This window comes from Equus caballus, chromosome 17 (assembly GCF_041296265.1).
Source record: "Equus caballus isolate H_3958 breed thoroughbred chromosome 17, TB-T2T, whole genome shotgun sequence".
NCBI classification, from domain to species: domain Eukaryota; kingdom Metazoa; phylum Chordata; class Mammalia; order Perissodactyla; family Equidae; genus Equus; species Equus caballus.
The window spans coordinates 39,232,349-39,256,565 of NC_091700.1; the positions used below are offsets into that span (position 1 = coordinate 39,232,349).

At 40.5% G+C, this 24,217-nt stretch overlaps 2 protein-coding genes across 2 annotated transcripts in view; one reads left to right on the forward strand and one right to left on the reverse strand.

The window, feature by feature from the left end:
- LOC138918381 (mitochondrial ornithine transporter 1-like) overlaps positions 1 to 13,165 on the forward strand; it is a 139,371-nt gene extending 126,206 nt beyond the window's left edge. Inside the window, exons 4-5 of the transcript XR_011427713.1 lie at positions 4,937 to 5,053; positions 12,004 to 13,165. The gene's annotated coding sequence lies outside the window, so the exon portion shown is untranslated. The remainder of the gene's footprint in view (positions 1 to 4,936; positions 5,054 to 12,003) is intronic.
- Positions 1 to 24,217, reverse strand: part of LOC138918370 (phosphatidylinositol 3,4,5-trisphosphate 3-phosphatase TPTE2-like) — a 159,338-nt gene that overhangs the window by 116,182 nt on the left and 18,939 nt on the right. The window contains exons 10-15 of the mRNA XM_070239622.1: positions 19,533 to 19,580; positions 18,596 to 18,649; positions 12,466 to 12,513; positions 11,529 to 11,582; positions 5,399 to 5,446; positions 4,462 to 4,515 (exon numbers count right to left, since the gene is read on the reverse strand). Coding sequence (XP_070095723.1) covers positions 4,462 to 4,515; positions 5,399 to 5,446; positions 11,529 to 11,582; positions 12,466 to 12,513; positions 18,596 to 18,649; positions 19,533 to 19,580 — 306 coding nt within the window. The remainder of the gene's footprint in view (positions 1 to 4,461; positions 4,516 to 5,398; positions 5,447 to 11,528; positions 11,583 to 12,465; positions 12,514 to 18,595; positions 18,650 to 19,532; positions 19,581 to 24,217) is intronic.

The following is a 24,217-nucleotide window of genomic DNA, read 5'->3' on the forward strand; positions in this document are numbered from 1 at the left end:
CAAGCAAAACGTTAGCCCTTCTCTAATACAAGATGCCAGACAGAGTAGCCAACAGCCACAAGGAATGAAAGCTCACAAGTCAAAACAATTACATACCTGAGGAGTACAACGACTGAAAAAGAAATACAACAAAGTGAGCAACATAGACCATTTGAAGTAGAACTACTGGAACATACTGGAACATAAGCATGACAAATACACTTAAAGATACAAGGGAAGATGTTAGTAGCACGAAGTGACAATGAGAAAGCATAAGGAAAACCTCATGAGGAAATAGGTGTAAAAGGACGATTGTTAAAGACTTAAGTCATGGGATAAATAGCAGTGTGGATACATGAGAACAGCAAATTATTTAGACATGGAAAATGACATTGAGAAACTCTCCCAGGAAACAGAATAAAACAATAAAGTGAGAGAATATTTAAAAGAACAGCAGTGTGATATGGTGGGTAAAAAAAGACATCTAACATCTGAAATAAATGAAATCCAAGACAACTAAGATGAAAAAAAAAGAAAACAGAGAAGAGGTAATATTCAAAAACTAATGAAGATAAATTTCACAAAGTTAAAGAAGGAAGTAAAAAATTATCTGTAAAGGATCCATGGAAATGAAGAGAAAATTCTAAAAGCTTCCAAAAAGAGCAAAGAAAATAAGAACAGACTGACACGATCTCTCTCTAGAGCAAACAGAACACATCTTGTTTGAGAGCACACAAGTGACATTTATGAAAACAGACAACATATTTGGACATAAACAAAGCATTAAAAACGTGCACGGGAGCAATATCATATAGATTTTCTCTGACCGTATCGCAACTGCAACAGCTTTTTAAAAGTCAACATAATATCAAAGAAGAAAAAAGTTGAAGGACTGACATGAGCCAATGTCAAAATTCACTATAAAGCTACAGCAATCAAGACAGTGTGGTACTGGTGAAAGAACAGACAAATGGACCAAAGGAGCAGAACAGAGAGCCTAGAAATAGATGCCCGTTAACATACTCCACCGTTCTTTGACAAAGGAGCACAGACCATACAATGGAGCAAAGACAGTCTTATCAACGAATGGTGCTGGAAGAACTGGACATCCACGTGCGAGACAGTGAACGTGCACATGGCCCTTTACACCTTTACAAAACGGAAATCAAAATGCATTATAGACCCACATGTCAAAAGCAAAACTCTAGAATTCCTAGAAGACAGTAACACGGAAGAAAACCGAGATGACCTCTTTAGAAACATGACTTTCTAGATGTGACAGCAAAATCAAGATCATGAAAGGAATAACTGATAAGCTGGATTTCATTAACATTTTAAACTGCTGCTCCACAAGACACAATGTCAAGAGGATAAAATCACAAGCCACAGACTGGCAGAAAATATTTGCAAAAGGCACAGTTGATAAAGGAATAACAAATATACAAATACGCAAAGAAATCTTAAAACTAAACAACAAGAACACACACAACCAGATTAAAAAATGGGGCAAACAACTTAACAGACATCTGGCCAAAGAAGACATAAAAATGGCAACTAAGAGTATGAGACGATGCTCCACATCATATGGCTCCAGGGAAATGCAAATTGAACAACAATGAGATACCACTACACACCTGTTAGAATAGTCAAAATATGGAACACTAACAACAGCAATTGCTGACAAGCATGTGGAGCATTGGAGACACTCATTCAGTATGGGTGGCAAGGCAAAACGGAACAGCCACTCTGGAAGGCAGTTTAGGGGTTTCTTACAAAACCAAGCATAACCCTTAACGTACGATCCAGCTTAACATACGCTCCTTAGTATTTACCCAAAGGAGTTCAAAACTTACACGCAGATGAAAACCTGCACACAAATGTTGATAGCAGCTTTACTCGTAATCGCCAAAAAGCGGAAGCAACCAAGATGTCCTGCACCAGATGAACGGATAAACAAACCGTGGTACATCTAGTCAACGGCATATTATTCAGCGCTAAAAAGCATCGAGCTATCAAGCTGTGAAAAGAAACCTTACATGCATGTTACTTTGTGAAAGAAGCCAATCTGAAAAGGTTGCATACTGTATGAGGCCAACTATATGACATTCTGGACGTGGCAAAATTGGGGCGACAGGAAGAGATCGGTGGTTGCCAGGAGTTGGCGGGGAGAAGGATGAATAGGCGGAGCACAAAGGATTTTTAGGGCAGTGAAAATACTCCATCGTTATGAAACTCTAATGACAGATTCATGTCATTCTACTTTTATCCAAACCCATAGAATGTATGACACCAAGAGTGAGTCGCAATGTAAACCATAAATCAGATAATATTCTATTATGGCTTTCATTTTCCAATTCTGGTAATCGTATTATGGTTACGGAAGTGAAAATTTTCTGATTTTGATCACTGTGCTGTGGTTAGGTGTCCCTGAAGGTAGAAAAATAAAACTGAAATATTCAGGAGTAAAGGGTATGTGGTCTGCATTTTCTCTCTAATGATTCAGGAATAGAGCCTAAGTGTGTAGGAAGGTGTGTGTCACGTGTGTGTCTATCAAACATCTTCTGCCTCAACTCACATTAAAATCAGGTCTAGATACAGGTATATTGAGAGAGAGAGCTCTTTCTATGTGTATATCTATATCTAAACGTATTTTCTTTCTCTCTCTCTCTTTCTATATATCTATAGATAGATAGATAGATAGATAGATTTATGTCTATATACCTACATATCCATATGATGGGAGTAACAAAGGAAATGTGACAAAATGTTAACAATTGGAAAAGTAAGTAAAGGGTATACTGGAGCTTTTGGAACCATTTGCGAGAAATTTCTGTATGTGTTGGAATATTGTTCAGTCTTAAAAAGAAATGAAATTCGGACACACGCTGCAACATGGATTGACTTTGAGGGCATTGTGCTAAATGAAATAACTAGTCACAAGAAGACAAATTTTGCATGATTCCACTGACATGACATACCTAGAGTAGTCAAACTCACAGAGACAGAAGGTAGAATGGTGGTTGCCAAGAGCTTGGGAAAGGGGCAACGGGGAGAGTAGTTTAATGTGTACAGAGTTTCAGTTTTGCAAGACGAGAAGAGTTCTGCAGGTTGGCTGCACAACAATATGAAGGTACCTAACGCTACAGAATGGCACACTTAAAAATGCTGAAGATGATCTATTTTAGGTTACATGCATTTACCACAATTTAGAAATCTGCATAAGTTTCGAATTCTTACAATGGAAAAAGTGTTTCAAAAATAGCTCTCCTGGTGCTTGTTCTGGTGAAAATGAGATTGGGGAAAAAAGGAGATAGTACAAAAAAGCTGACGTTGCAAAACCAAAAATTTTCTGTCTCAACTCATCCTACTTTCAACCTATTCTCCCAAGGAAACTTGAAAGTGCATTTAGAACAATGCCCCTTATTGAGTCTATGTCTTGATTTGCTCTGTCAACCTCCTGACTAAAGACTCAAAGGGCTATCTTCACTGTGTCTCTCCAAACTCTGTCTGGAGTCGGCTCCCTGTTTTGTGGTCAGCTCTCACTCTTCTCAGCATTCACGTGGGAGAGGGAACATCGAGCTGCACAGACTCTCCAGCCCTTAAAAGCCCATATAGCGGCAGAGACAACATACCCTCTCCTCATCCCAGACATCACCCCTAAAGATGTCCACATACCTGGGAATGCACAGTCTAGGAGTGCATCTCTAGAAGAGCCTACCTCTCTAGAAAGCTACATTTGGTAGGTCTACGGTTCACGATTGGAGTTTGTATTGTTTGCAGAGCCTCAAGCATGACCCCTCATTGCCTTGCCAGTGCTACTAGGATTGAGCCAAAACCATTCAGCAGAGCCTACAATGCCCTTCAAAACCTGGCCCTGCCAGCCCTCATCCTTGTGGCGCACCTCTCTCCCCTCAATCCTGTTCTCCAGTCCTGACCTCCTTTTATTTCCTCCCAAGAGCCATATGCCTTCCAACACTGCTCAATGACGTCAGAAAAAGAAGTGAGAGGTATAAGGACTGGACAGGAAAAATGAAAATTATCGCTGTGTTCAGATGACATGACTAAGTACACGGAAAATTTTTGTTCCATCTAATAAGCACTTAAATGGTATTTATTACGTGCCAGACATCGTCCTAAGTGTTTAACACTTATTTGGTCCTCATAACAAATCATCACGGAGCCTGGAGAGTTGTTCTATGTTAACGTAAACACCAAGAAATGCAACAACCTGTCATTTGAGATTTCCTACATGGGACAGTGATGTGACCCACTTATTTGAACAAGGATTCTGTGAATCTAAGAATATGATAAACATGACTAACATCTAAGAATATGATAAACATGACTTAGCTCAGTGGATCCGAAATTTTAGAAAAGATCTTAGAATCATTGTCCAGAATACTCCGCATTCCCATGGATAATGCCGCGTCTGCATTTCACTCATTCTCTCTCTCTCTCTCTCTCTCTGAGTATATACGTCACCTTTTGTTGGTGGTTCCATCACAGACTACTTCTGTCAGTTCATCGGGGTCATTTCTAAAGAATTAAAAGCATATATGATCAGACTCCTAGTGACTTCATAGAGTTACACTCTTGTTTGCAATTAGTTACAAGTAGTCTTCAAGTGGTAAACTGGTTGAACCCTAAAAACTTATGTGGATGTTAGTTATTTGGAAACTAGTATTTTAATCTTCCCTAGAAATAGGGCTTTCTATAGTTGTAACGAAGATCTTCGGCCGGTCAAAAAGCCTAATGAATGAAGATATTGAAATACAATTCTTCACTACTGAACCTTACTCTCACGTGTAATTGCATCGAGGTTGAATTTAGCTCAAAATTCAACTCCAGGTTGTAGGTACACATTTCCCCAGCTCCTCCTAATTTCCTGATCCTCAACACCCTCCACCACATCCTGACCCTTCATGTATCATGTATGTCTTTTCTGTTCCTCATACAGGGTTCAGATGACTGCAGGTCTGAGGCACGGGCTCCCTCCAGTATGACGGTGGCTTGGCATTCGGGACACCAGCTTTAGATGGTGGCAGAGCTCTGGAGGCTGACGAAAGGAGCCGAGGTCTGTTTAGCTCCATTCTCTTCTGCTGAGAGCTCCACTGCTCCCTCTCCACTGCTACCGTCTCCTTGCTCCAAATAGGATTCTCTCCTCTCCTGGCCCACTCTAGCAGAGTCTTACACACAGGCATTCTGAGAGTTTCCTCAAAGCTTTGGCTACTACTTTCTAAGGCTCACAAACAAACCGTGAGTAAGAAGTCTCCCTCTTCTGACTCCTCCTTCCTTTGGCCACCTAGGCCCAACAGGAAAGAAAGTTACCTACAGAAGCTTATAGTCTCTTATGGAAACCTGTTGTTGCCATCGATGCCCCCCATACCTTTCACCACTCAGATCACTCATGTCAACTCACCCCATCTTGTCACTGTTGCCAGACGACATTCGGGAAGAATCCATAACCCTGCCATAGAGTAAAAACCATGTACAAAAAATAGAGTCAGACATTTTGGAAGATAATCAGGTTCTTTTTCCCAACAGAATTGCAGCACACAAAAAGTAAAGTCACGAGGAAACACGACAGAAACAAAAGCATCCGTTTCAGGGTCCAGCACTGGAACCTCTGACACAGTTTCCGGGTTCTGTATGTGCGTGTGTGCGTGTCTGTGTGTCCCTGTGTGTATCCACTGGAAAGAGAATGAAGGGAACAAGGGAGACATAGCATTCATGATTACACCTCCTTCCTTCTTCACCATTTTGTTTCTCCTTCATGCACTCTGGAATCAATTTGGGAAACGTGAGAGGGATCTGAGTGTGTCGGGATGGGGAGGTGCATCCAAGTAAGAGCTAACACAGAGATATAGATAGAAAGAGAATACACAAGAACAATGAACACACAGTGTCAGGGCCTAGTCCCTGGTTGTTATCTGGTAGGAAAGAAACAAGTAGGAAGGTCAACGATGACCAAATGATGATTAAAAGATTTTCTGACCTGCGTGAAGACCATGCGTTTACAATGATTCTTTTTCTTTTTCTTTTTCTCTACAGTCCTCTCAGAAAACGTTATCTGGTTATATTATCCAAAATCAAGACTTGTCACCTCAAAACTGGCTTGGGTAATCTTTTCTCTATTTATCTTTTTCTTCATCTACAAAATAAGACACTTGCAAAATGCACTTTGAGTCTGTCACCTTCACAGTATCATGCTAATATTCAGCATTGCACAAATATTATTGATTTTTGGACAGCCTGCACTCTTCACCAAATTCTTTCAAATTTCATTAACTCTGTATCTGGCAACAATATACATTAGTACGTATATCTTAAAGTTCAAATACACTTAAAGGTTCTCATCAAAGTAACACACCCTGATAATTTCCAGAGAAATCATGGGTTCCTATCAAGACACCAAATGGTACGGCATGTTGCATCCTCCTCCCAAAACTTCAGAAGTCTAAGGAACTATGCATTCCCAGAAATAACAAGAGTGACAACCCTGGGAAATGACAGAGGCCTGAAGGCTGTCTCTTAATTGGTGGGTAGCCTGGGGTTAGGGGCAGTGGGTGGCAGCCTTGAGGGGCTCAGTGTGAGGGAAAATTTTAAGGACCGTTCTTGCCTCTCCCCTGAGTTGCTTGGAAGCGATCACTTTCCTTTCTCAGCAGAAACAAGTAGCAACCACCCAGATGTAGCTAGGATAAAATTAGAGTAGCATTAGGTTAGCTGATGAAAGCAGGGAAGGGCTGAACAATCCTTGATCCTTCACTCCTCCACCTCCTCCGTCTCCCAAGCCCCAGGTGACAACCTCAAATGCCTCCTCAAATGCCGCTTTCCCCAAGAGCTCAAAGGTGACAGATCCTGACCACAGGAGTTGAGTGGTCACAGTGTTTCACGGTTTCTGAGACTGTCTGCGCCTGGGGCCATCACCTGCCCTCATATTAAACTTACTTAGAAAAACACACCTTAGGTCCTAGGTCTCAACAAAGGTGACTATATAATACAGCACCCAAGAGAGGACACTTCTGAGAGTGAAAAGGACACACTATTAATAATTATTCTGAGATAACAGCCACAGACTGAGATGGTCCCAAGCAAAACGTTAGCCCTTCTCTAATACAAGATGCCAGACAGAGTAGCCAACAGCCACAAGGAATGAAAGCTCACAAGTCAAAACAATTACATACCTGAGGAGTACAACGACTGAAAAAGAAATACAACAAAGTGAGCAACATAGACCATTTGAAGTAGAACTACTGGAACATACTGGAACATAAGCATGACAAATACACTTAAAGATACAAGGGAAGATGTTAGTAGCACGAAGTGACAATGAGAAAGCATAAGGAAAACCTCATGAGGAAATAGGTGTAAAAGGACGATTGTTAAAGACTTAAGTCATGGGATAAATAGCAGTGTGGATACATGAGAACAGCAAATTATTTAGACATGGAAAATGACATTGAGAAACTCTCCCAGGAAACAGAATAAAACAATAAAGTGAGAGAATATTTAAAAGAACAGCAGTGTGATATGGTGGGTAAAAAAAGACATCTAACATCTGAAATAAATGAAATCCAAGACAACTAAGATGAAAAAAAAAGAAAACAGAGAAGAGGTAATATTCAAAAACTAATGAAGATAAATTTCACAAAGTTAAAGAAGGAAGTAAAAAATTATCTGTAAAGGATCCATGGAAATGAAGAGAAAATTCTAAAAGCTTCCAAAAAGAGCAAAGAAAATAAGAACAGACTGACACGATCTCTCTCTAGAGCAAACAGAACACATCTTGTTTGAGAGCACACAAGTGACATTTATGAAAACAGACAACATATTTGGACATAAACAAAGCATTAAAAACGTGCACGGGAGCAATATCATATAGATTTTCTCTGACCGTATCGCAACTGCAACAGCTTTTTAAAAGTCAACATAATATCAAAGAAGAAAAAAGTTGAAGGACTGACATGAGCCAATGTCAAAATTCACTATAAAGCTACAGCAATCAAGACAGTGTGGTACTGGTGAAAGAACAGACAAATGGACCAAAGGAGCAGAACAGAGAGCCTAGAAATAGATGCCCGTTAACATACTCCACCGTTCTTTGACAAAGGAGCACAGACCATACAATGGAGCAAAGACAGTCTTATCAACGAATGGTGCTGGAAGAACTGGACATCCACGTGCGAGACAGTGAACGTGCACATGGCCCTTTACACCTTTACAAAACGGAAATCAAAATGCATTATAGACCCACATGTCAAAAGCAAAACTCTAGAATTCCTAGAAGACAGTAACACGGAAGAAAACCGAGATGACCTCTTTAGAAACATGACTTTCTAGATGTGACAGCAAAATCAAGATCATGAAAGGAATAACTGATAAGCTGGATTTCATTAACATTTTAAACTGCTGCTCCACAAGACACAATGTCAAGAGGATAAAATCACAAGCCACAGACTGGGAGAAAATATTTGCAAAAGGCACAGTTGATAAAGGAATAACAAATATACAAATACGCAAAGAAATCTTAAAACTAAACAACAAGAACACACACAACCAGATTAAAAAATGGGGCAAACAACTTAACAGACATCTGGCCAAAGAAGACATAAAAATGGCAACTAAGAGTATGAGACGATGCTCCACATCATATGGCTCCAGGGAAATGCAAATTGAACAACAATGAGATACCACTACACACCTGTTAGAATAGTCAAAATATGGAACACTAACAACAGCAATTGCTGACAAGCATGTGGAGCATTGGAGACACTCATTCAGTATGGGTGGCAAGGCAAAACGGAACAGCCACTCTGGAAGGCAGTTTAGGGGTTTCTTACAAAACCAAGCATAACCCTTAACGTACGATCCAGCTTAACATACGCTCCTTAGTATTTACCCAAAGGAGTTCAAAACTTACACGCAGATGAAAACCTGCACACAAATGTTGATAGCAGCTTTACTCGTAATCGCCAAAAAGCGGAAGCAACCAAGATGTCCTGCACCAGATGAACGGATAAACAAACCGTGGTACATCTAGTCAACGGCATATTATTCAGCGCTAAAAAGCATCGAGCTATCAAGCTGTGAAAAGAAACCTTACATGCATGTTACTTTGTGAAAGAAGCCAATCTGAAAAGGTTGCATACTGTATGAGGCCAACTATATGACATTCTGGACGTGGCAAAATTGGGGCGACAGGAAGAGATCGGTGGTTGCCAGGAGTTGGCGGGGAGAAGGATGAATAGGCGGAGCACAAAGGATTTTTAGGGCAGTGAAAATACTCCATCGTTATGAAACTCTAATGACAGATTCATGTCATTCTACTTTTATCCAAACCCATAGAATGTATGACACCAAGAGTGAGTCGCAATGTAAACCATAAATCAGATAATATTCTATTATGGCTTTCATTTTCCAATTCTGGTAATCGTATTATGGTTACGGAAGTGAAAATTTTCTGATTTTGATCACTGTGCTGTGGTTAGGTGTCCCTGAAGGTAGAAAAATAAAACTGAAATATTCAGGAGTAAAGGGTATGTGGTCTGCATTTTCTCTCTAATGATTCAGGAATAGAGCCTAAGTGTGTAGGAAGGTGTGTGTCACGTGTGTGTCTATCAAACATCTTCTGCCTCAACTCACATTAAAATCAGGTCTAGATACAGGTATATTGAGAGAGAGAGCTCTTTCTATGTGTATATCTATATCTAAACGTATTTTCTTTCTCTCTCTCTCTTTCTATATATCTATAGATAGATAGATAGATAGATAGATTTATGTCTATATACCTACATATCCATATGATGGGAGTAACAAAGGAAATGTGACAAAATGTTAACAATTGGAAAAGTAAGTAAAGGGTATACTGGAGCTTTTGGAACCATTTGCGAGAAATTTCTGTATGTGTTGGAATATTGTTCAGTCTTAAAAAGAAATGAAATTCGGACACACGCTGCAACATGGATTGACTTTGAGGGCATTGTGCTAAATGAAATAACTAGTCACAAGAAGACAAATTTTGCATGATTCCACTGACATGACATACCTAGAGTAGTCAAACTCACAGAGACAGAAGGTAGAATGGTGGTTGCCAAGAGCTTGGGAAAGGGGCAACGGGGAGAGTAGTTTAATGTGTACAGAGTTTCAGTTTTGCAAGACGAGAAGAGTTCTGCAGGTTGGCTGCACAACAATATGAAGGTACCTAACGCTACAGAATGGCACACTTAAAAATGCTGAAGATGATCTATTTTAGGTTACATGCATTTACCACAATTTAGAAATCTGCATAAGTTTCGAATTCTTACAATGGAAAAAGTGTTTCAAAAATAGCTCTCCTGGTGCTTGTTCTGGTGAAAATGAGATTGGGGAAAAAAGGAGATAGTACAAAAAAGCTGACGTTGCAAAACCAAAAATTTTCTGTCTCAACTCATCCTACTTTCAACCTATTCTCCCAAGGAAACTTGAAAGTGCATTTAGAACAATGCCCCTTATTGAGTCTATGTCTTGATTTGCTCTGTCAACCTCCTGACTAAAGACTCAAAGGGCTATCTTCACTGTGTCTCTCCAAACTCTGTCTGGAGTCGGCTCCCTGTTTTGTGGTCAGCTCTCACTCTTCTCAGCATTCACGTGGGAGAGGGAACATCGAGCTGCACAGACTCTCCAGCCCTTAAAAGCCCATATAGCGGCAGAGACAACATACCCTCTCCTCATCCCAGACATCACCCCTAAAGATGTCCACATACCTGGGAATGCACAGTCTAGGAGTGCATCTCTAGAAGAGCCTACCTCTCTAGAAAGCTACATTTGGTAGGTCTACGGTTCACGATTGGAGTTTGTATTGTTTGCAGAGCCTCAAGCATGACCCCTCATTGCCTTGCCAGTGCTACTAGGATTGAGCCAAAACCATTCAGCAGAGCCTACAATGCCCTTCAAAACCTGGCCCTGCCAGCCCTCATCCTTGTGGCGCACCTCTCTCCCCTCAATCCTGTTCTCCAGTCCTGACCTCCTTTTATTTCCTCCCAAGAGCCATATGCCTTCCAACACTGCTCAATGACGTCAGAAAAAGAAGTGAGAGGTATAAGGACTGGACAGGAAAAATGAAAATTATCGCTGTGTTCAGATGACATGACTAAGTACACGGAAAATTTTTGTTCCATCTAATAAGCACTTAAATGGTATTTATTACGTGCCAGACATCGTCCTAAGTGTTTAACACTTATTTGGTCCTCATAACAAATCATCACGGAGCCTGGAGAGTTGTTCTATGTTAACGTAAACACCAAGAAATGCAACAACCTGTCATTTGAGATTTCCTACATGGGACAGTGATGTGACCCACTTATTTGAACAAGGATTCTGTGAATCTAAGAATATGATAAACATGACTAACATCTAAGAATATGATAAACATGACTTAGCTCAGTGGATCCAAAATTTTAGAAAAGATCTTAGAATCATTGTCCAGAATACTCCGCATTCCCATGGATAATGCCGCGTCTGCATTTCACTCATTCTCTCTCTCTCTCTCTCTCTCTGAGTATATACGTCACCTTTTGTTGGTGGTTCCATCACAGACTACTTCTGTCAGTTCATCGGGGTCATTTCTAAAGAATTAAAAGCATATATGATCAGACTCCTAGTGACTTCATAGAGTTACACTCTTGTTTGCAATTAGTTACAAGTAGTCTTCAAGTGGTAAACTGGTTGAACCCTAAAAACTTATGTGGATGTTAGTTATTTGGAAACTAGTATTTTAATCTTCCCTAGAAATAGGGCTTTCTATAGTTGTAACGAAGATCTTCGGCCGGTCAAAAAGCCTAATGAATGAAGATATTGAAATACAATTCTTCACTACTGAACCTTACTCTCACGTGTAATTGCATCGAGGTTGAATTTAGCTCAAAATTCAACTCCAGGTTGTAGGTACACATTTCCCCAGCTCCTCCTAATTTCCTGATCCTCAACACCCTCCACCACATCCTGACCCTTCATGTATCATGTATGTCTTTTCTGTTCCTCATACAGGGTTCAGATGACTGCAGGTCTGAGGCACGGGCTCCCTCCAGTATGACGGTGGCTTGGCATTCGGGACACCAGCTTTAGATGGTGGCAGAGCTCTGGAGGCTGACGAAAGGAGCCGAGGTCTGTTTAGCTCCATTCTCTTCTGCTGAGAGCTCCACTGCTCCCTCTCCACTGCTACCGTCTCCTTGCTCCAAATAGGATTCTCTCCTCTCCTGGCCCACTCTAGCAGAGTCTTACACACAGGCATTCTGAGAGTTTCCTCAAAGCTTTGGCTACTACTTTCTAAGGCTCACAAACAAACCGTGAGTAAGAAGTCTCCCTCTTATGACTCCTCCTTCCTTTGGCCACCTAGGCCCAACAGGAAAGAAAGTTACCTACAGAAGCTTATAGTCTCTTATGGAAACCTGTTGTTGCCATCGATGCCCCCCATACCTTTCACCACTCAGATCACTCATGTCAACTCACCCCATCTTGTCACTGTTGCCAGACGACATTCGGGAAGAATCCATAACCCTGCCATAGAGTAAAAACCATGTACAAAAAATAGAGTCAGACATTTTGGAAGATAATCAGGTTCTTTTTCCCAACAGAATTGCAGCACACAAAAAGTAAAGTCACGAGGAAACACGACAGAAACAAAAGCATCCGTTTCAGGGTCCAGCACTGGAACCTCTGACACAGTTTCCGGGTTCTGTATGTGCGTGTGTGCGTGTCTGTGTGTCCCTGTGTGTATCCACTGGAAAGAGAATGAAGGGAACAAGGGAGACATAGCATTCATGATTACACCTCCTTCCTTCTTCACCATTTTGTTTCTCCTTCATGCACTCTGGAATCAATTTGGGAAACGTGAGAGGGATCTGAGTGTGTCGGGATGGGGAGGTGCATCCAAGTAAGAGCTAACACAGAGATATAGATAGAAAGAGAATACACAAGAACAATGAACACACAGTGTCAGGGCCTAGTCCCTGGTTGTTATCTGGTAGGAAAGAAACAAGTAGGAAGGTCAACGATGACCAAATGATGATTAAAAGATTTTCTGACCTGCGTGAAGACCATGCGTTTACAATGATTCTTTTTCTTTTTCTTTTTCTCTACAGTCCTCTCAGAAAACGTTATCTGGTTATATTATCCAAAATCAAGACTTTTCACCTCAAAACTGGCTTGGGTAATCTTTTCTCTATTTATCTTTTTCTTCATCTACAAAATAAGACACTTGCAAAATGCACTTTGAGTCTGTCACCTTCACAGTATCATGCTAATATTCAGCATTGCACAAATATTATTGATTTTTGGACAGCCTGCACTCTTCACCAAATTCTTTCAAATTTCATTAACTCTGTATCTGGCAACAATATACATTAGTACGTATATCTTAAAGTTCAAATACACTTAAAGGTTCTCATCAAAGTAACACACCCTGATAATTTCCAGAGAAATCATGGGTTCCTATCAAGACACCAAATGGTACGGCATGTTGCATCCTCCTCCCAAAACTTCAGAAGTCTAAGGAACTATGCATTCCCAGAAATAACAAGAGTGACAACCCTGGGAAATGACAGAGGCCTGAAGGCTGTCTCTTAATTGGTGGGTAGCCTGGGGTTAGGGGCAGTGGGTGGCAGCCTTGAGGGGCTCAGTGTGAGGGAAAATTTTAAGGACCGTTCTTGCCTCTCCCCTGAGTTGCTTGGAAGCGATCACTTTCCTTTCTCAGCAGAAACAAGTAGCAACCACCCAGATGTAGCTAGGATAAAATTAGAGTAGCATTAGGTTAGCTGATGAAAGCAGGGAAGGGCTGAACAATCCTTGATCCTTCACTCCTCCACCTCCTCCGTCTCCCAAGCCCCAGGTGACAACCTCAAATGCCTCCTCAAATGCCGCTTTCCCCAAGAGCTCAAAGGTGACAGATCCTGACCACAGGAGTTGAGTGGTCACAGTGTTTCACGGTTTCTGAGACTGTCTGCGCCTGGGGCCATCACCTGCCCTCATATTAAACTTACTTAGAAAAACACACCTTAGGTCCTAGGTCTCAACAAAGGTGACTATATAATACAGCACCCAAGAGAGGACACTTCTGAGAGTGAAAAGGACACACTATTAATAATTATTCTGAGATAACAGCCACAGACTGAGATGGTCCCAAGCAAAACGTTAGCCCTTCTCTAATACAAGATGCCAGACAGAGTAGCCAACAGCCACAAGGAATGAAAGCTCACAAGTCAAAACAATTACATACCTGAGGAGTACAACGACTGAAAAAGAAATACAACAAAGTGAGCAACATAGACCATTTGAAGTAGAACTACTGGAACATACTGGAACATAAGCATGACAAATACACTTAAAGATACAAGGGAAGATGTTAGTAGCACGAAGTGACAATGAGAAAGCATAAGGAAAACCTCATGAGGAAATAGGTGTAAAAGGACGATTGTTAAAGACTTAAGTCATGGGATAAATAGCAGTGTGGATACATGAGAACAGCAAATTATTTAGACATGGAAAATGACATTGAGAAACTCTCCCAGGAAACAGAATAAAACAATAAAGTGAGAGAATATTTAAAAGAACAGCAGTGTGATATGGTGGGTAAAAAAAGACATCTAACATCTGAAATAAATGAAATCCAAGACAACTAAGATGAAAAAAAAAGAAAACAGAGAAGAGGTAATATTCAAAAACTAATGAAGATAAATTTCACAAAGTTAAAGAAGGAAGTAAAAAATTATCTGTAAAGGATCCATGGAAATGAAGAGAAAATTCTAAAAGCTTCCAAAAAGAGCAAAGAAAATAAGAACAGACTGACACGATCTCTCTCTAGAGCAAACAGAACACATCTTGTTTGAGAGCACACAAGTGACATTTATGAAAACAGACAACATATTTGGACATAAACAAAGCATTAAAAACGTGCACGGGAGCAATATCATATAGATTTTCTCTGACCGTATCGCAACTGCAACAGCTTTTTAAAAGTCAACATAATATCAAAGAAGAAAAAAGTTGAAGGACTGACATGAGCCAATGTCAAAATTCACTATAAAGCTACAGCAATCAAGACAGTGTGGTACTGGTGAAAGAACAGACAAATGGACCAAAGGAGCAGAACAGAGAGCCTAGAAATAGATGCCCGTTAACATACTCCACCGTTCTTTGACAAAGGAGCACAGACCATACAATGGAGCAAAGACAGTCTTATCAACGAATGGTGCTGGAAGAACTGGACATCCACGTGCGAGACAGTGAACGTGCACATGGCCCTTTACACCTTTACAAAACGGAAATCAAAATGCATTATAGACCCACATGTCAAAAGCAAAACTCTAGAATTCCTAGAAGACAGTAACACGGAAGAAAACCGAGATGACCTCTTTAGAAACATGACTTTCTAGATGTGACAGCAAAATCAAGATCATGAAAGGAATAACTGATAAGCTGGATTTCATTAACATTTTAAACTGCTGCTCCACAAGACACAATGTCAAGAGGATAAAATCACAAGCCACAGACTGGGAGAAAATATTTGCAAAAGGCACAGTTGATAAAGGAATAACAAATATACAAATACGCAAAGAAATCTTAAAACTAAACAACAAGAACACACACAACCAGATTAAAAAATGGGGCAAACAACTTAACAGACATCTGGCCAAAGAAGACATAAAAATGGCAACTAAGAGTATGAGACGATGCTCCACATCATATGGCTCCAGGGAAATGCAAATTGAACAACAATGAGATACCACTACACACCTGTTAGAATAGTCAAAATATGGAACACTAACAACAGCAATTGCTGACAAGCATGTGGAGCATTGGAGACACTCATTCAGTATGGGTGGCAAGGCAAAACGGAACAGCCACTCTGGAAGGCAGTTTAGGGGTTTCTTACAAAACCAAGCATAACCCTTAACGTACGATCCAGCTTAACATACGCTCCTTAGTATTTACCCAAAGGAGTTCAAAACTTACACGCAGATGAAAACCTGCACACAAATGTTGATAGCAGCTTTACTCGTAATCGCCAAAAAGCGGAAGCAACCAAGATGTCCTGCACCAGATGAACGGATAAACAAACCGTGGTACATCTAGTCAACGGCATATTATTCAGCGCTAAAAAGCATCGAGCTATCAAGCTGTGAAAAGAAACCTTACATGCATGTTACTTTGTGAAAGAAGCCAATCTGAAAAGGTTGCATACTGTATGAGGCCAACTATATGACATTCTGGACGTGGCAAAATTGGGGCGACAGGAAGAGATCGGTGGTTGCCAGGAGTTGGCGGGGAGAAGGATGAATAGGCGGAGCACAAAGGATTTTTAGGGCAGTGAAAATACTCCATCGTTATGAAACTCTAATGACGGATTCATGTCATTCTACTTTTATCCAAACCCATAGAATGTATGACACCAAGAGTGAGTCGCAATGTAAACCATAAATCAGATAATATTCTATTATGGCTTTCATTTTCCAATTCTGGTAATCGTATTATGGTTACGGAAGTGAAAATTTTCTGATTTTGATCACTGTGCTGTGGTTAGGTGTCCCTGAAGGTAGAAAAATAAAACTGAAATATTCAGGAGTAAAGGGTATGTGGTCTGCATTTTCTCTCTAATGATTCAGGAATAGAGCCTAAGTGTGTAGGAAGGTGTGTGTCACGTGTGTGTCTATCAAACATCTTCTGCCTCAACTCACATTAAAATCAGGTCTAGATACAGGTATATTGAGAGAGAGAGCTCTTTCTATGTGTATATCTATATCTAAACGTATTTTCTTTCTCTCTCTCTCTTTCTATATATCTATAGATAGATAGATAGATAGATAGATTTATGTCTATATACCTACATATCCATATGATGGGAGTAACAAAGGAAATGTGACAAAATGTTAACAATTGGAAAAGTAAGTAAAGGGTATACTGGAGCTTTTGGAACCATTTGCGAGAAATTTCTGTATGTGTTGGAATATTGTTCAGTCTTAAAAAGAAATGAAATTCGGACACACGCTGCAACATGGATTGACTTTGAGGGCATTGTGCTAAATGAAATAACTAGTCACAAGAAGACAAATTTTGCATGATTCCACTGACATGACATACCTAGAGTAGTCAAACTCACAGAGACAGAAGGTAGAATGGTGGTTGCCAAGAGCTTGGGAAAGGGGCAACGGGGAGAGTAGTTTAATGTGTACAGAGTTTCAGTTTTGCAAGACGAGAAGAGTTCTGCAGGTTGGCTGCACAACAATATGAAGGTACCTAACGCTACAGAATGGCACACTTAAAAATGCTGAAGATGATCTATTTTAGGTTACATGCATTTACCACAATTTAGAAATCTGCATAAGTTTCGAATTCTTACAATGGAAAAAGTGTTTCAAAAATAGCTCTCCTGGTGCTTGTTCTGGTGAAAATGAGATTGGGGAAAAAAGGAGATAGTACAAAAAAGCTGACGTTGCAAAACCAAAAATTTTCTGTCTCAACTCATCCTACTTTCAACCTATTCTCCCAAGGAAACTTGAAAGTGCATTTAGAACAATGCCCCTTATTGAGTCTATGTCTTGATTTGCTCTGTCAACCTCCTGACTAAAGACTCAAAGGGCTATCTTCACTGTGTCTCTCCAAACTCTGTCTGGAGTCGGCTCCCTGTTTTGTGGTCAGCTCTCACTCTTCTCAGCATTCACGTGGGAGAGGGAACATCGAGCTGCACAGACTCTCCAGCCCTTAAAAGCCCATATAGCGGCAGAGACAACATACCCTCTCCTCATCCCAGACATCACCCCTAAAGATGTCCACATACCTGGGAATGCACAGTCTAGGAGTGCATCTCTAGAAGAGCCTACCTCTCTAGAAAGCTACATTTGGTAGGTCTACGGTTCACGATTGGAGTTTGTATTGTTTGCAGAGCCTCAAGCATGACCCCTCATTGCCTTGCCAGTGCTACTAGGATTGAGCCAAAACCATTCAGCAGAGCCTACAATGCCCTTCAAAACCTGGCCCTGCCAGCCCTCATCCTTGTGGCGCACCTCTCTCCCCTCAATCCTGTTCTCCAGTCCTGACCTCCTTTTATTTCCTCCCAAGAGCCATATGCCTTCCAACACTGCTCAATGACGTCAGAAAAAGAAGTGAGAGGTATAAGGACTGGACAGGAAAAATGAAAATTATCGCTGTGTTCAGATGACATGACTAAGTACACGGAAAATTTTTGTTCCATCTAATAAGCACTTAAATGGTATTTATTACGTGCCAGACATCGTCCTAAGTGTTTAACACTTATTTGGTCCTCATAACAAATCATCACGGAGCCTGGAGAGTTGTTCTATGTTAACGTAAACACCAAGAAATGCAACAACCTGTCATTTGAGATTTCCTACATGGGACAGTGATGTGACCCACTTATTTGAACAAGGATTCTGTGAATCTAAGAATATGATAAACATGACTAACATCTAAGAATATGATAAACATGACTTAGCTCAGTGGATCCGAAATTTTAGAAAAGATCTTAGAATCATTGTCCAGAATACTCCGCATTCCCATGGATAATGCCGCGTCTGCATTTCACTCATTCTCTCTCTCTCTCTCTCTCTCTGAGTATATACGTCACCTTTTGTTGGTGGTTCCATCACAGACTACTTCTGTCAGTTCATCGGGGTCATTTCTAAAGAATTAAAAGCATATATGATCAGACTCCTAGTGACTTCATAGAGTTACACTCTTGTTTGCAATTAGTTACAAGTAGTCTTCAAGTGGTAAACTGGTTGAACCCTAAAAACTTATGTGGATGTTAGTTATTTGGAAACTAGTATTTTAATCTTCCCTAGAAATAGGGCTTTCTATAGTTGTAACGAAGATCTTCGGCCGGTCAAAAAGCCTAATGAATGAAGATATTGAAATACAATTCTTCACTACTGAACCTTACTCTCACGTGTAATTGCATCGAGGTTGAATTTAGCTCAAAATTCAACTCCAGGTTGTAGGTACACATTTCCCCAGCTCCTCCTAATTTCCTGATCCTCAACACCCTCCACCACATCCTGACCCTTCATGTATCATGTATGTCTTTTCTGTTCCTCATACAGGGTTCAGATGACTGCAGGTCTGAGGCACGGGCTCCCTCCAGTATGACGGTGGCTTGGCATTCGGGACACCAGCTTTAGATGGTGGCAGAGCTCTGGAGGCTGACGAAAGGAGCCGAGGTCTGTTTAGCTCCATTCTCTTCTGCTGAGAGCTCCACTGCTCCCTCTCCACTGCTACCGTCTCCTTGCTCCAAATAGGATTCTCTCCTCTCCTGGCCCACTCTAGCAGAGTCTTACACACAGGCATTCTGAGAGTTTCCTCAAAGCTTTGGCTACTACTTTCTAAGGCTCACAAACAAACCGTGAGTAAGAAGTCTCCCTCTTATGACTCCTCCTTCCTTTGGCCACCTAGGCCCAACAGGAAAGAAAGTTACCTACAGAAGCTTATAGTCTCTTATGGAAACCTGTTGTTGCCATCGATGCCCCCCATACCTTTCACCACTCAGATCACTCATGTCAACTCACCCCATCTTGTCACTGTTGCCAGACGACATTCGGGAAGAATCCATAACCCTGCCATAGAGTAAAAACCATGTACAAAAAATAGAGTCAGACATTTTGGAAGATAATCAGGTTCTTTTTCCCAACAGAATTGCAGCACACAAAAAGTAAAGTCACGAGGAAACACGACAGAAACAAAAGCATCCGTTTCAGGGTCCAGCACTGGAACCTCTGACACAGTTTCCGGGTTCTGTATGTGCGTGTGTGCGTGTCTGTGTGTCCCTGTGTGTATCCACTGGAAAGAGAATGAAGGGAACAAGGGAGACATAGCATTCATGATTACACCTCCTTCCTTCTTCACCATTTTGTTTCTCCTTCATGCACTCTGGAATCAATTTGGGAAACGTGAGAGGGATCTGAGTGTGTCGGGATGGGGAGGTGCATCCAAGTAAGAGCTAACACAGAGATATAGATAGAAAGAGAATACACAAGAACAATGAACACACAGTGTCAGGGCCTAGTCCCTGGTTGTTATCTGGTAGGAAAGAAACAAGTAGGAAGGTCAACGATGACCAAATGATGATTAAAAGATTTTCTGACCTGCGTGAAGACCATGCGTTTACAATGATTCTTTTTCTTTTTCTTTTTCTCTACAGTCCTCTCAGAAAACGTTATCTGGTTATATTATCCAAAATCAAGACTTGTCACCTCAAAACTGGCTTGGGTAATCTTTTCTCTATTTATCTTTTTCTTCATCTACAAAATAAGACACTTGCAAAATGCACTTTGAGTCTGTCACCTTCACAGTATCATGCTAATATTCAGCATTGCACAAATATTATTGATTTTTGGACAGCCTGCACTCTTCACCAAATTCTTTCAAATTTCATTAACTCTGTATCTGGCAACAATATACATTAGTACGTATATCTTAAAGTTCAAATACACTTAAAGGTTCTCATCAAAGTAACACACCCTGATAATTTCCAGAGAAATCATGGGTTCCTATCAAGACGCCAAATGGTACGGCATGTTGCATCCTCCTCCCAAAACTTCAGAAGTCTAAGGAACTATGCATTCCCAGAAATAACAAGAGTGACAACCCTGGGAAATGACAGAGGCCTGAAGGCTGTCTCTTAATTGGTGGGTAGCCTGGGGTTAGGGGCAGTGGGTGGCAGCCTTGAGGGGCTCAGTGTGAGGGAAAATTTTAAGGACCGTTCTTGCCTCTCCCCTGAGTTGCTTGGAAGCGATCACTTTCCTTTCTCAGCAGAAACAAGTAGCAACCACCCAGATGTAGCTAGGATAAAATTAGAGTAGCATTAGGTTAGCTGATGAAAGCAGGGAAGGGCTGAACAATCCTTGATCCTTCACTCCTCCACCTCCTCCGTCTCCCAAGCCCCAGGTGACAACCTCAAATGCCTCCTCAAATGCCGCTTTCCCCAAGAGCTCAAAGGTGACAGATCCTGACCACAGGAGTTGAGTGGTCACAGTGTTTCACGGTTTCTGAGACTGTCTGCGCCTGGGGCCATCACCTGCCCTCATATTAAACTTACTTAGAAAAACACACCTTAGGTCCTAGGTCTCAACAAAGGTGACTATATAATACAGCACCCAAGAGAGGACACTTCTGAGAGTGAAAAGGACACACTATTAATAATTATTCTGAGATAACAGCCACAGACTGAGATGGTCCCAAGCAAAACGTTAGCCCTTCTCTAATACAAGATGCCAGACAGAGTAGCCAACAGCCACAAGGAATGAAAGCTCACAAGTCAAAACAATTACATACCTGAGGAGTACAACGACTGAAAAAGAAATACAACAAAGTGAGCAACATAGACCATTTGAAGTAGAACTACTGGAACATACTGGAACATAAGCATGACAAATACACTTAAAGATACAAGGGAAGATGTTAGTAGCACGAAGTGACAATGAGAAAGCATAAGGAAAACCTCATGAGGAAATAGGTGTAAAAGGACGATTGTTAAAGACTTAAGTCATGGGATAAATAGCAGTGTGGATACATGAGAACAGCAAATTATTTAGACATGGAAAATGACATTGAGAAACTCTCCCAGGAAACAGAATAAAACAATAAAGTGAGAGAATATTTAAAAGAACAGCAGTGTGATATGGTGGGTAAAAAAAGACATCTAACATCTGAAATAAATGAAATCCAAGACAACTAAGATGAAAAAAAAAGAAAACAGAGAAGAGGTAATATTCAAAAACTAATGAAGATAAATTTCACAAAGTTAAAGAAGGAAGTAAAAAATTATCTGTAAAGGATCCATGGAAATGAAGAGAAAATTCTAAAAGCTTCCAAAAAGAGCAAAGAAAATAAGAACAGACTGACACGATCTCTCTCTAGAGCAAACAGAACACATCTTGTTTGAGAGCACACAAGTGACATTTATGAAAACAGACAACATATTTGGACATAAACAAAGCATTAAAAACGTGCACGGGAGCAATATCATATAGATTTTCTCTGACCGTATCGCAACTGCAACAGCTTTTTAAAAGTCAACATAATATCAAAGAAGAAAAAAGTTGAAGGACTGACATGAGCCAATGTCAAAATTCACTATAAAGCTACAGCAATCAAGACAGTGTGGTACTGGTGAAAGAACAGACAAATGGACCAAAGGAGCAGAACAGAGAGCCTAGAAATAGATGCCCGTTAACATACTCCACCGTTCTTTGACAAAGGAGCACAGACCATACAATGGAGCAAAGACAGTCTTATCAACGAATGGTGCTGGAAGAACTGGACATCCACGTGCGAGACAGTGAACGTGCACATGGCCCTTTACACCTTTACAAAACGGAAATCAAAATGCATTATAGACCCACATGTCAAAAGCAAAACTCTAGAATTCCTAGAAGACAGTAACACGGAAGAAAACCGAGATGACCTCTTTAGAAACATGACTTTCTAGATGTGACAGCAAAATCAAGATCATGAAAGGAATAACTGATAAGCTGGATTTCATTAACATTTTAAACTGCTGCTCCACAAGACACAATGTCAAGAGGATAAAATCACAAGCCACAGACTGGGAGAAAATATTTGCAAAAGGCACAGTTGATAAAGGAATAACAAATATACAAATACGCAAAGAAATCTTAAAACTAAACAACAAGAACACACACAACCAGATTAAAAAATGGGGCAAACAACTTAACAGACATCTGGCCAAAGAAGACATAAAAATGGCAACTAAGAGTATGAGACGATGCTCCACATCATATGGCTCCAGGGAAATGCAAATTGAACAACAATGAGATACCACTACACACCTGTTAGAATAGTCAAAATATGGAACACTAACAACAGCAATTGCTGACAAGCATGTGGAGCATTGGAGACACTCATTCAGTATGGGTGGCAAGGCAAAACGGAACAGCCACTCTGGAAGGCAGTTTAGGGGTTTCTTACAAAACCAAGCATAACCCTTAACGTACGATCCAGCTTAACATACGCTCCTTAGTATTTACCCAAAGGAGTTCAAAACTTACACGCAGATGAAAACCTGCACACAAATGTTGATAGCAGCTTTACTCGTAATCGCCAAAAAGCGGAAGCAACCAAGATGTCCTGCACCAGATGAACGGATAAACAAACCGTGGTACATCTAGTCAACGGCATATTATTCAGCGCTAAAAAGCATCGAGCTATCAAGCTGTGAAAAGAAACCTTACATGCATGTTACTTTGTGAAAGAAGCCAATCTGAAAAGGTTGCATACTGTATGAGGCCAACTATATGACATTCTGGACGTGGCAAAATTGGGGCGACAGGAAGAGATCGGTGGTTGCCAGGAGTTGGCGGGGAGAAGGATGAATAGGCGGAGCACAAAGGATTTTTAGGGCAGTGAAAATACTCCATCGTTATGAAACTCTAATGACAGATTCATGTCATTCTACTTTTATCCAAACCCATAGAATGTATGACACCAAGAGTGAGTCGCAATGTAAACCATAAATCAGATAATATTCTATTATGGCTTTCATTTTCCAATTCTGGTAATCGTATTATGGTTACGGAAGTGAAAATTTTCTGATTTTGATCACTGTGCTGTGGTTAGGTGTCCCTGAAGGTAGAAAAATAAAACTGAAATATTCAGGAGTAAAGGGTATGTGGTCTGCATTTTCTCTCTAATGATTCAGGAATAGAGCCTAAGTGTGTAGGAAGGTGTGTGTCACGTGTGTGTCTATCAAACATCTTCTGCCTCAACTCACATTAAAATCAGGTCTAGATACAGGTATATTGAGAGAGAGAGCTCTTTCTATGTGTATATCTATATCTAAACGTATTTTCTTTCTCTCTCTCTCTTTCTATATATCTATAGATAGATAGATAGATAGATAGATTTATGTCTATATACCTACATATCCATATGATGGGAGTAACAAAGGAAATGTGACAAAATGTTAACAATTGGAAAAGTAAGTAAAGGGTATACTGGAGCTTTTGGAACCATTTGCGAGAAATTTCTGTATGTGTTGGAATATTGTTCAGTCTTAAAAAGAAATGAAATTCGGACACACGCTGCAACATGGATTGACTTTGAGGGCATTGTGCTAAATGAAATAACTAGTCACAAGAAGACAAATTTTGCATGATTCCACTGACATGACATACCTAGAGTAGTCAAACTCACAGAGACAGAAGGTAGAATGGTGGTTGCCAAGAGCTTGGGA